We start from the raw sequence: 13210 nt of genomic DNA, 5'->3' as shown, positions 1-13210 counted from the left end.
TATGTCATTAACACTTTGACTTCACTTCCTAATTGAGCCCCTGGAGCCATCAATCTGCAGATGCTCCAGTAATATAAGAAAAGACAGGATAAAGATTGATAGAAATTACAGTAATAATTTCACTCTTTAGATTTCATGAAAAGCTGATCTCTGTCCTGGACGATATGGTTCCATGACTCAATTAAACACAATACTTTTCATAATAAATCTAACCTTGGGATTTTCAAAAGTCAACACTCTTTTTAATACATATCTTTCTCAGCAGTTTCTTTTTAAATCAGTAACTACTTAGCCAGTAAAACTAAAAATGAATAAATAGCAAGGAGAAAGAAAAATATAAACAAAAAAATTAAGAAGCAGTGGTTGAAACAATTTATTTGGCCAAACACTCAATACTTTGTTTTCAAATGTGTTACTGCAAACACTAACCAAACATGTATCTCTGAGGGTAAACCGTTCACAAGAAGATTCTTTGAAGTTGTTCTGTGGTTGCCCTCCTCTCTTCTCCAGAAAGGGTTAAAGGCACACAACACCTGTACCAGTTTTTTAACCTCAAAAAATAACAGTTTTCGTTGTGTGTTGTGCGTTGTTAAAAGCAGAGATGCTATCACAGCCTTCAACTGACTTAAGGCGCTGTCCAAGGATCGTATTTCCACATACTTCGGAGGCTGCACTAGTCCAGAAGGCAGCTCATGCCCTGAAAGTCGTTCTGACTTAACTCAAGTCTTATCATACTGTGATGAGTGATGGTGAGGGTGAAACAGAACCCTCTTCATTTCAGAGCAATAGAAATGTATCATTGTTGTGGGCTGCAGGGGCAGCACTCACTCACCAGCATGTCCACTGTGGAGAAGGGAAGCCAAAGCTGGACGGGATTGGGGTCTAGATTATATACACTTTATGGGAAAGGTAACTTACAATTTTTCCTTTTCCTAAAAGTACTAGGACGAAGCCCCAGCACAACCAAAAGGCATGTAATTCCTGTTCTTAAGAGGCAGGAGGAGATTGCATTGAACACTAGCATTGACTTGTTTCACAAACAAATACCAAGAAGAACCAAGATTGAAAAGGAAAAAGGGAGAGAGAGAGAGAAATATAAGAAGAGGATGTGCCCATGACTGAGCTGCTTCGTTACACTGAGTCAGTATCTTTTTAAAAATTCTTTAAACACGTTTGTTTATTTACTGGAGGTGAAGCATTTGGGCCAAGGCAAGCTCATGGAGGCCAGAAGACATGTACATCCAACACGTACATCCCAGGCAGAGGACTCAGACTGACAGGTTTCACAGCAAGGACCTTTACCCACTGAGTATCTCCTCAGTCCCTTGAATTGTTCTTTTAAAATCATTTGATAAGCACCTGCTAAGTGCTATACAGCATGCTAGACAATGACTATGTAATAGTGCAAAGGGCAAACCCACAGATGCTGTCTTCTGGAAGCCAAGTCAGTATTCTTGCAAAGAGCATATACAGCATGAGCTTCTATTCTCCCATTTCTATCGCACCTTGCTCCTGAGTCATAATCACACCAAAAACACAAATGAAAAGGAACATGTGATCACCAAAGACGCTAAACCATCAGAGTAGAGTATAAAACAGATCTGTTGTCAGCAGTATGTAGCAGATAGGCTGTGGAGCCCAAAAGGATGGTATAAGGAAAAAGTCTGGAACTTGAGAAGTATTAGCCAACAAAAGACCCAAGAAGATGGTTGGCCAAGAGAAAGAAAGAAGAAGGAAAAAAGAAAAAAGACAGTATCTAATTCCTCACCAACCATAGTGTAGACTGAATTGTCCCCTTAAAATCCATATGCTGATAAAACCATGTATATATACATATATATGTATGTATGTATGTATTATGAAAGTAACAATGAAATTTTCCAGGGGAACAAAAAATTAATGGGAGTATGGATTAAGAAAGAGGAGATAAAAGGATATAGGGGACATGCCCAATATGTTATATATATGAAAATATTCTTGCATAACACAGTACCAAGTACCAATTAGAAGTTCATATGTTGAAAATGATCCTCTGGTGTGGCAGCTGGAATATGATCTTTGGGATGGAATTATGTTTAGGATCAATTCCTAAAGATGGAGCTCTCAAGACAGGTTGAATAATCTTATGAGAAGAAACACCAACGAGCTTAAAGTAATTGTTCTAATATATATGTATTATTCCTATTTCTTTCTGTCTTCTGAGAATACAGCATAAGACGGTCACCACTCAAGACAGGAAGAAAGCTCTCATTGGAGTCAATAAATAGCCAGCATCTTGGTTTTGAACCCCTATCCTTCAGACTGTGAAAAACAAATGTTTATGGTTAAAGCACCCAGGGATTTTGTTGTTGTAGCAAACAGAGTTAAGACAAGCCAAGAGCACAGGCTAGAACTCTTCTAGAAAAGATACATTTGTGGTTCCTTACAATAAGCACTTGCTGGGCCAGGGGTAATGTCACTGTTAGAACACAGCTCTTTCATTCTCCACGTCTCTTCCCTCCACACATAAGTGCCCCCCCCAGCACAGGCCCCCTTTTTCAGCTAGTCCAGATTCCTGGGTGTGCTGTGGATCTTTGGAGATGTCATTGTTTTCTCAAAAATTTGGAAGGGAAAGTCTAATAAGTATTTGGAGGCAAAGAAAAAAGAAGTTTTCTTCACAAAGCTGTGCCAAATGGACACTGCTCAGGGCAATGTTGCCACATGGCCTGCAAGACACTGAATTAAAGGACTCTGCCTCATAGTTTAACCTGGTATATTCATATTTATGTCCCAAAGTAACATTTTCTAACTGAGCCACAACTTGTTAGTGGGATGTCAGATCACATGAGTTCAGCAAATCTTTTGAATGAAATAGAATGCAATGAAACATCATAAAACATAAAATACTATAATATATTATTGACAGTAAGAGTAAGCATTATTTGGCAAAATTGCTTCTATTCTCTACAAATGACCACATATCTCACTATTTAAAAGTCAATTTGGATCCTAAACACCAATAGATAAGACAGGCAGACAGACAGATGACAGATAACTGAGTTGTCACATAAACACATTTTTGTAAATAATGAATTTAGTCTGGTGGAGTCCTAAAGGTCACCAAACTAAAGCAACTATAGTAAAAATCCAGAATAATTGAACACATTTTCTTTTAGCCAAGTGGTCTAACACTTGGTTTTCTGGATTTGGATGTTTGGGAACATAGCCAATTTCGTTATAAGCATCCTTTCAATATGGTACATGTCCCAATTGAAACCAGGATGTGGGTTTGGATGCACAAGGCCAAACCCTCACCACAGAACAGGGCGAGCCAAGTCTTTCCTTCCCACTGGCCCAACCACTGGAGGGGGTGTAAGCCAGAAGTAAGCTCCCCACTCCATCAGAAAAGCCTTCAGGATTCAGCTCTCTCAAATCACTGGGCAGAGGACCAGCTGCTCTCTAGGTATGGATCCCTGCATAGGATAATGGCTAGCTCATATTTTTAAGTAGCTTTGTTGGTATATTGTAACTTTTGTAAACTTAATATTTTCAATTTCAATTTTAGAAAAATAAAATGGCTTGCCTGACACTTTCAAATAACTCCTTCATAGGCCTACATGCACCACCAAAAGAAAGTTGCCTCTGCCTTGTGGTGGATGGCTACAGATGGGTCATTCTGCTGATGCCTGCCTTCTATAAGCACCATGCAGGGCAGTGGTTCTTAACCTGTGGATTGTGACCCCTTTGGGGGACCACATATCATATATTTGCATTATGATTCATAGCAATAGCAAAATTACCATTATGAGGTAGCAACAAAAATAATCTTATGGTTGGGGTCACCACAACATGACGAACTGTATCAGTGGGTCACAGCATTAGGAAGGTTGAAAACCACTGCCCAGGGGCCTCAGGCTTTTACAGCTTCAGGAATTAACTCTACTTGACTTTCCAGACACACACTCTCAGGTTATGTTGTCCATGTGGCCTTGCATCTAACTTTCTTGAAATCAGAAGTCGCCTATTTATAATTTTAGGGGATGGAACAAGAAGTCTGCAATTCATCTAAAGGGGAATGCCTACTGTGGCACTAACCACAGTGCCCTCGCAGTGCCAACTGACACTAGCTGGACATCAAACTGACAACCGTGCATGAAAGAACCGAGTGTTTTAGCTTTAGAGTCACCATTGGTCCCCAGATTTGGCCCAAAACAGAAAGAAAAATTGTGAAACCAATTCAAGTGAGCTCAAATTGATCACTGGTGCACAAAGCAAACAGACGTTTGTGGTTCAATCCTTTAGTTTCCTACAAAAGTTCTGAGGCTGTCTGGCTCTACAGATTTTTAACAATTACAGCTGGCATACCAGTTGGTTCATGCTTTAGGTCTATTTCACTGGAAAAAAATAACTTAGATTATGAAGTGAAAATATCTATCCATCTTAACCAAATGGTGAGAGCCCACTCATCAACACTGATATCTACAAAGAATGGACCCAGCAAGACACACTGCTGCTGGAGAAGGGACAGAAGTGGCACTTTTAGGGCTTGTGTTTTTCTTCTTAAAGTATTTCAATTTGGTGATTTCAGGGTAATCAAAAGCCAAAGGACAAGTCTTAGCAATTACTGTAGATTTATATGTATAATCCCAAATAAATGCAAACTGTAGGGCCAAATTAAAACCAGCAAACTTCAAAGACTGCTTTCTTGTGAGATTCACCATCCTATGTATGTGTACACTTAGAAGCTTTTTTTCCCTGTAGATCCTCCCACTTCTCAAATCAAAGTGTTTGATGTGATGGCAAAACTCATTTGTATAATTAGGAAGCCAGAATCTGTTAGGGGCCTCTGGGGTGTTGCTCAGATGTACTGTGGGGCCATCCCCTCAGCAGCAGCCAGCACTTCCTCCCTACCTGGCAACTTCTAAAGCACTGACTAACCAATTTTAAGAAGATTATCTCTTTAATCAGAAGTTTGTATACCACAACCTGCAGCACATCACACAAGTATAATTTCTCGAACCTTACAAAAATACTGCTTGCTGTCTCACTTCAGCTACACCAGCCTTCAAATGGACACTCAGAAACATGACTAAAGATGGATGTGGGCATATATGTTACTCAATGCTCAAGAAGCTTGAGAATTGTTAAACAGTAAGAAAAACAAATACATTCCTTTAAAAAGTTTTACCTTTTTACACACCACTTGTACTCAGTAAAAGCAACGCAGAGCCAGTAAATCCTCTCCACTAAGTATGAATACCCAGAATCCAGTGTCATCCTCTTTTTAACAGCACCAAAAATTAAAATGAAAATTTTGCTAAACTACTACCAATAAAAAGAGGCTGAAATTAAATTGCAGAGGGAAGTTACAACTTGCCAACAGTTGAAATCATGTTCAGATTCCCTCTGGTAGAAGCTTTACATTAAAACAGTACTGAAATCCAGCCCCCCTTATGTGCATATGGACAACAGAAGGGGAGGACAGAAACATAATTATCAGTGGATAAAGATCTGAGAACACACGGAATCAATCTCAAGGTAAAACTACTACCTGATTAGATCTTCAGAGAGGGGATGAGGGGGCGCATCTGCTTTCCCAACGGGATGGCTCTTTTGCACACAAGATTTAAATAAACCACTTGAACACAAGAAAGAAGAGCCTCAGACCTCTTCTCACTAATTACCCCTGCCTGGCCCCCCTGAGCTGCTTTCTCTTTAAAGACTCACTACTTCATTACTCTGCCTTTAACTCTCCTAAATGATTCATTCTAGTCTTCTCCTGAGCACACGCTGCGGGGAAGCTAGTATTTAGGTTAAATTTCTAGTGCCACTTGCTTTGAAGAGCTTGATAAGGGGAAGCAGGAAGAATGAAAATTAATAATTCCATCACGGTGTAGAGGGGCACACTGCAGTCCCCAACCCAAAACTTAACTAGACACAAGTCCCTCTGACAAACTATAATCTGAGCAGAAATACTGATTAGGAAAGCCAAATCCACGTGCGATAAGAGAGATCACCCAAGTGGCAGCCAGTTCCACACTGGGAGGGCGGGAGAGTCTGGCGGATGCTCGAGCTGCACCGGCCTAGGCGCTCCGGGGAGAGCCTGGTTGCTCGGACTAGAGCTTAGCTCTTGCCCAGACACGTCTAGGTAAGGGAGAAATCAAAGGCAGACAGGCTAGTCCCACACCTTCACCCTCGGGAGTTGTCGCAGCGAGAGGGACAACTAGCGTGCACACGCTGCTGGCGTTCCCAGCCCCAGCTCGCGCCTCCACGCTCCGCCTGGTCCAGCGCCCCTCGTCTTACCGTCCCAGCTCTGACTCCACATCGAAGAAATTGCTCAGAGCATCCCGGTTGGAGCCGTCGATCCAGTAATCAGGGACGAGGTTCCCAGGCCCCGGGGCACTGGCAGTGACCGAGGAGCAGGTCGAGGAAGAACAGGAGGGCACCGTGACTTTCAGCATCTTCGCCGCGGGACTCCGGAAGCCGTCGCCGCCGCTACCCGAGCCGGAGCTGCCAGCCGCCGCCTGCAACACGGGAGCGAGAAGAGGCGTCCTTCAGCGCGCACACGCCCACCGCCGCGCCGGGCTGCGGCTCGCCTCCGCGCTCGGGAGCGGGAGCGAGGGCGGGAGGAGAGCCTGAGACCGCGAGCACCAGCACAGGGGAACCCGGAGCCACCGCCAGCCGACAGAGACCAGGAAGGGCTCCGCAGAGCTCAGGCGCCCTCCCCCTCGCTCCTGCCGCCCCACCTCCGCGCCTCTCTCCTGCTGCCCTGCCAGCCCCCTCCCTGTGCTTCTCTCCCAGGCTGTGGCTGCTGCCGGCCACCTATCGCGTTAGCAAATCCAGGAGCTTGGGGAAGACACTAGGGCCCAGAGCGGGCGGGCATCTTCCCACAAGCCCTCCAGCAGGAGCCGGCAGCCTAGAAGGAGACCGCTCTGTGGGAGGCAAGCTCTGTGAGCGAAGGCCACCAAGTGCTTGGTGAGAAAGGAACCTGGGCATTGTTGGTGAAACTCATGTTTCCTGGAGCGCGGCTCGATGCAGGAGAGTTCCTTCCACCTTGCACTAGCTAACCAGCCACCCCTTGCTGGTCCCTATGTCAAAGCTTATATGGATGTTAGAGGAGAGTGTTCTGTGGTTGCCAGGTCCTGGCAGGCCTTCTGTGCTGGAACTCGGCTGGAGAGGGAAGGGCCTAGGTCCATGCTGACCTGACTCACCTTTGAGTGAAGTCTTCAATTTGTCATCGCTGCTTGTGGCACTGTGTGCCTCTGGCTCTGCTGGAGTTCCTAAAAGGGCACACACTTGGCTGTGTCTAGTTCAATTTCAGTATCTGAAGGCCAGCAGCTGAAAGGGCTCAAAGGAAGGCTCTGGAGAAGCCAACTAGGCAAACCTGCCTTAAGGCAGGAACTGTCACCACTCTTGACAGAGAAGGTTACTACAGTTAAGAGCTTTTTTTCTTCCCATGAGCTGTACCTCATCATAAGCATTCTAATGTCCATCTGTCATCTGACATGGTGATTTTGAGTACTGGTTGAATAGAGACCTTTGGGCATTATTTCTTCTCATATTTCAACAAAGATAAAGAACAGTTGTTGCATTATAGTGTGTGTACAATAATTTCTACCACATTTGATTGCCAGTTAAACGGCTCCTATATCATTTACTACTACGGAGGTATTAGGGGCTTTTGTCTATCTTTTCTCCAATATGCACTAAACTCTTCCCTGCAAGTCTCCATTCCTGACAGTATCAGTCACAAATATGTCCCAATATTTTCCTCTAACTTATTAAGATAGTACTTATACACTGGGGAAATCTCCACCACCAAAACAAAATAGTCAGTTGTGAAAGGAGTGTTTGCTCTAGTTGATGGGAAATGAAAACTCAATATAGAACTATTCACTGGGCGTGATGATGGTGAGCAAATGCTCAAAATACAATGCTCTACAAGTGGCAAATATCGAAAAGTTTCATTCGAGGTCTAATATATACTGGGTTATTTGATGAGAGACCAAAAACTGCACTGCTTCTTCATGTTACAATACCAAGCTCATAAACAAAACAAGATACTAATGTCTAAATTCTGGTTCACACAAAGTTTGCATTAGCTGGCCATGGATGGTTGGAAAGATAGGTATAGCATAGTTGCTAGGCTATTTGTCATCACAGCTCTTTGAGGCAGGGCCCTCTGAGACAGCACTGGCTGCAAATGCTTGTCTGCTGTAAATCATTTTACAACATGGTACACTATATTGAAGATATGGTAACCCCATTGTTCCCCTGCATTTCTGAAAACAATGGTTGGAGAAAGAACCTATGTGTGGTACAGAAGTGATTGTAGAAATGGTATTGACATTTGTCACAAGTTTAGTCATTTGACTTCTTTTCACAAATGACTTTTGGGGAAAAATGCAACAAATGCAAGTTTAACAAGAGAACATCATTATCCCTTTATTTGCATCTTTACTCCCTATGTTTTCAATTACCTGCAGTAAACTGAAGTGTGAAAATATTAGAAGGAAAGTTTCAAAAATGAACAATTCATATGTTTTGAATTCCCTGCTGTACAAGACAGAATGATGACCTTTGTGCTATCCTACTCTGAACTAACCAATATATGAACCATCTTTTTGACCAATGTATCCTCCCACTATATGCTACTCTCCCCATAGATGAACAATGTGTTATATTGGGAAAAGCAGAATTTATGCAGAGTTCAGAGCTACCTGTTTCAGACATCTACTGGAAGTCTTGGAATGTTTGCTTTGTGGGAGGCAATGGGCAGGTGATGTATTTTGTTTAATCCCTGAAGTTTCCTTTCTCATTTTAAACAGATGAATATAAAATAGTGTTATTTTAATGCAGATAAAACAAAGATTAAGTACATGAAATTGATCATTTTTGCTGTCTTGACTAAAATGAAAAGAAACAGAAATATAAATAAATCAAATTAACTACTATTAACTAAACTTTGAACATATGTACAAACAGTAATAGAGACAGATTTGGAAGACCTGAAATCCAGACTTGGAGTAGGAAAAGCTCATAAGAAAAAAATCTAATCTTACCACAGTCGATCAAGAAATTCTTTGGAGCAGGAAACAGAGAACAAGACATTGGAAGGATGTATTTAAAGGCATTCTGTGGCCCAAACATGCCTAGCCATTTCAAACATTCCCAAAGCCTAAAACAAGAGATCTGATTCTGTAAATATTGAACAAGGATAAATTTTGTTTTAGATCAGATGACATGACTGATTTATATTTAAAACAGAAATTAAATGGAATTCTGGGAAATCAGCAGTGCAACACATATACCTGCACTCTCATAAGAGGCTGACAAATTGTCTTGTATGTTTCCTGTCACCATCCATACAGAGACTGGGTGATTCTTCTCTGGAAAATTGAACAATCCAAGGTCACTGAGAACTGCATTGACCAATAGCTGGGGTACTGCCAACAAAACAGCCTGACTTCTGTTCTCTTTTGGTACAAGTGGCAGGCAGTGCTCTACCACTGAGCTACACAGCCACTCATTATTTCTGTGAATCATCCACCATGAAACAGTTTATCAATCTCAAGTATCAAAGGAGCTATTTAATGGATAAAAACTGTCCATTCTAAGGCATGAATGAACAATTTCTCATTCTGGGAATGGCAAAGTAGGCTGTATAACACTACTGTATAGAAAAATTGTACTTCCTTGTCTACATATAAGTTATTAAAATGTTCAGAGTAACAACAAAATTCGGATGAAATGTGACTCGTGTCACTGACAGAAAAAGAAACTTTTTTGAGTGAATTTCAGTCTTCATATCTTAAAGTATAAGGCAACAGACATTTCTGCACTAGCCAGATAGTAGAAACTGGGAAGAAAATTGCAGGGAAAAAAAAATGGACCACAGTGGAGAAATTTACAGTCTATACATAATCTATGCTAAAAAAGAGCAGGCTAATCTCTTAAACTGTGGGACTGTGTGCAAAATCTCAATAACGATAGCCAGAAGTGTAGAAGAGCTAAGGTTTAAAAAAAAAAAAAATGCATGGTTTACAGGGTTAAGTTACATCAAGCTGGGCTGGAGACTTGGCTCATTGGCTAAGAGCATTAGCTGCTCTTCCAGCAGAAGACCCATGTTCAATTCCCAGCACCCACAGGGCAGTTCACAACCTTCTGTAACTCCAGTTCCAGGGGACCTGACACCCTCACATAGACGTACTGGCAAAACACCAATGCACAAAAGCAATTTTTTTTAAGTTAAACCAATTACATGTGTGTTTGAGTGAAGGAATTAAAAAATGCTTGTATGAGAAATATAACAATTTGAATCTCTTCAGCTAGTCATTGATAACAGCATATAATTTAAAAATCATTAGACACATAAAATGATAGGAAAATGTGAATTGGGGATGATAGTAAAATAACACAAACTAATTCCAAGATGATTCATAGCTCAATACTGACAATATTTAAAAACAGAAAATATAAACGTTGAAATAATTAAAAGGAAATTAGTTATAATGACAATAAAGTTGAGGATTCCTACCAGAGAACTGGAAAATACTCAAAAGAATTATTGGAGATAACAAATCATCTGAATTTTAGAAGCTACATGAAAAGGGCTCAAGAAGACTGCAGTTTACAGAAAGTGGGGTGGGCAGACTTAACATCAGGTCTAGTATCCAGTGCCTAAGACAGAGCTCAGTAAACTTCACCTCCTCATATTCATGCCTGCGTTCCCCTCCCACAATGAAATGTGGCTGGCCCAGATGAAAAGCAGAGCATGACAGGGCTGCAGGTCATAAAGGCTGGCAGATGATGCCTGCCTTCCTTTATTTGCTCATTCTGAAGAAAGGACACTCAAGCAGACACATGCAAACTCCCAGAAAGACTCTAGCTAAGTAAGTGAGCTACCACCTGAGTAGAGTCTGAACTCAAATCAAGTGAGGTGACTTCAGCCCCAGCAAGTTAGGAATTCACAGGAGAACTGAGTCAAAATACTTCAAATGAGCTAGTTGATCAAGATAATTTAGGATTCTGTATACACAGAAATTGTAAGAGATGAATGAATACTTCTATTTCAGAGCAGTATCATTTGAATTAATTTTTATTCCACAATAAAGAACTAATAAAATATAGTTATTATCTAACCCAGGAAGCAAAAAGATAAAACACTGAAACAATAAGCTAAAAACTAGTTTGTAGGGCAATATCATGATTACTTACAAATGAGACTCAAGAAAAAATAAGACTAGGGCAGATATTTTACTTGGAAAAATTATAGGCTGAAATTCCCATCAGATTTAGTGAAATAACATTAGTTATAGATCCAAGAATCTCAACAAACTAAACAGTAAGTAGAAATAACACCATCTGTGTCAAACATTTTAAATCGGGAGATGTTTTTGTTAAGTTTTGAATGTATCCATATTACACATTTAGAGAAGAAATGATACAAAAACACATTGCTGCTCATCAAAAATAAGGTAGCTTTTTTAAAAACCATGTATTCTTGAATGTATGGCCCTCTACTGGAGTGTGGTCTGTTTACCAGGGGCTACAAATTTTTTTAACATATTGATTTTTATTTTATGTGTATGGTGATATGGGGTAACGCTTTTGTACCCTGTAAAGATTTGCCACTTGTATTGGTTTAATAAAATGCTGATGGTCCAGTAACCAGGCAGAAACTATAGGCAGCACCTCCAGATTAGGAGAATTCTGGAACACAGAGGAAGTAAGATGAGAATGCTTTGCAGAGTAAAGCTACCAAAACCATGTGGATGAACATAGATAAGAACTAAGGGTTAAGTTGTAAGAGTTTGTTAGTAATAAGCCTGAACAATAGGCTACATGGGTTTTATTGATTGATAGGGAACATCCTTCTTATGCTGTGAATATGTTTCTCTTATTGGTTGATGAATAAAGCTTTTTCGGCCAATGGACAGGTAGGATATAGCCAGGCAGGAAGTATGGGTGGGGCTACCAGACTAGGAGAATTCTAGAAAGAGGAGTGCAGAGAGTGAGTCACCAGAGAGATGCCATGTAGCCCCCAAGGGAGTAAGAGGTCCAGGCTTCGCTGGTATGTCAAGACCATGTGGAGACACACAGACTAATAGAAATGGGTTAATAATTAAGAGATAGCCAATAAGAAGTTTGAACCATCAGCCAAACCATTTATAATTAATATAGCCTCAGTATGTTTATTTGGGACTAAATGGTGTGGGACCAGACAAGACAGAAATTTTATAATAATAAACATAAATATTCCTTATATATTAGACTAAAAAGCCTAACAGAAAAATGGGACCCAACATATTGTTTGCATGACATATAACATGGATGATAAATATGAAGCTAGAACCACAGTAACACTCCAGAAAGAAAATAGTGAAAACGTCTCCTAGAAACACCCGCAGCTTGAGATATTTCAGATATGACCTAATAAGTTCTCTATTCTCTGAAAGAAAATCATTTAAAAATTAAAGTAAAACGTCTTTACAATAAGAGATAAAATTAAGTGAAACAAAGCCACAAATAGGGAGTTAATGTTCTCAAGACAAATATCCAATGAGGAATATACATTGAGAACATATAAAGCACTTTTAGAAATCATTAAGAAAAATTAGCTATACTATATGGAAAACAACAAATATTGGAAGAACAAACCATTGTTTAAAAATTAACAGGGGCTGGAAAGATGGCTCAGTAGTTAAGAGCACTAGATATTCTTCCAGAGGACCTGGGTTCAATTCACACAGTTCACAACGCCCACATGGTGTTAAACAGCCAGCTATGATACCAGCCCCAAGGGAGCCTACATCTTTTTTTGTCTGCACACAAGCCCACATGTGGTACACAGACACACATTGCATCTTCTTCTGCTATTGTGTATACTAGCCCACATGTGGTACACAGACACACATTACATCTTTTTCTGCCTTCTGTGTGCACCAACCCACACGTGGTGCTCAGATATATATGCATGCAAAATATCCATAAACATAAAATAACAAGTAGATCTCAAAAAAAGTAACAAAATACCAGATTAAGGTTTTCTTGAACCCTTCAGAGAATGAGGTCATAGGATCTAATGACTGACACAGGACACACAGGTTCCACACCAACAAATGGATTAAAAACTATGCTAAGAAATCTATAAACTGAACCAGACTCTGATAAGACAGACTCTTCTGATGGTGATTTAAAAATAACTATGATGTTAAAAATTCTAATGGGA

At 40.6% G+C, this 13210-nt stretch overlaps 1 protein-coding gene across 2 annotated transcripts in view; it reads right to left on the bottom strand.

The window, feature by feature from the left end:
- Camk4 (calcium/calmodulin dependent protein kinase IV) overlaps window positions 1-7325 on the bottom strand; it is a 203472-nt gene extending 196147 nt beyond the window's left edge. The window contains exons 1-2 of one of the 2 annotated variants that reach the window (XM_051202350.1): window positions 7191-7325; window positions 6283-6503 (exon numbers count right to left, since the gene is read on the bottom strand). In XM_051202350.1, the coding sequence (XP_051058307.1) occupies window positions 6283-6440 (158 nt within the window). In that variant the 5' untranslated portion in view covers window positions 6441-6503; window positions 7191-7325. Of the gene's footprint in view, window positions 1-6282; window positions 6504-7190 lie in introns of those variants that run through there. The other variant, XM_051202351.1, reaches the window with a different exon arrangement.
- Window positions 7326-13210: the final 5885 nt, after the last annotated feature.

Source organism: Phodopus roborovskii, unplaced genomic scaffold (assembly GCF_943737965.1).
Source record: "Phodopus roborovskii unplaced genomic scaffold, PHOROB, whole genome shotgun sequence".
NCBI classification, from domain to species: domain Eukaryota; kingdom Metazoa; phylum Chordata; class Mammalia; order Rodentia; family Cricetidae; genus Phodopus; species Phodopus roborovskii.
This window is presented reverse-complemented; position numbering and strand designations above follow the sequence as displayed.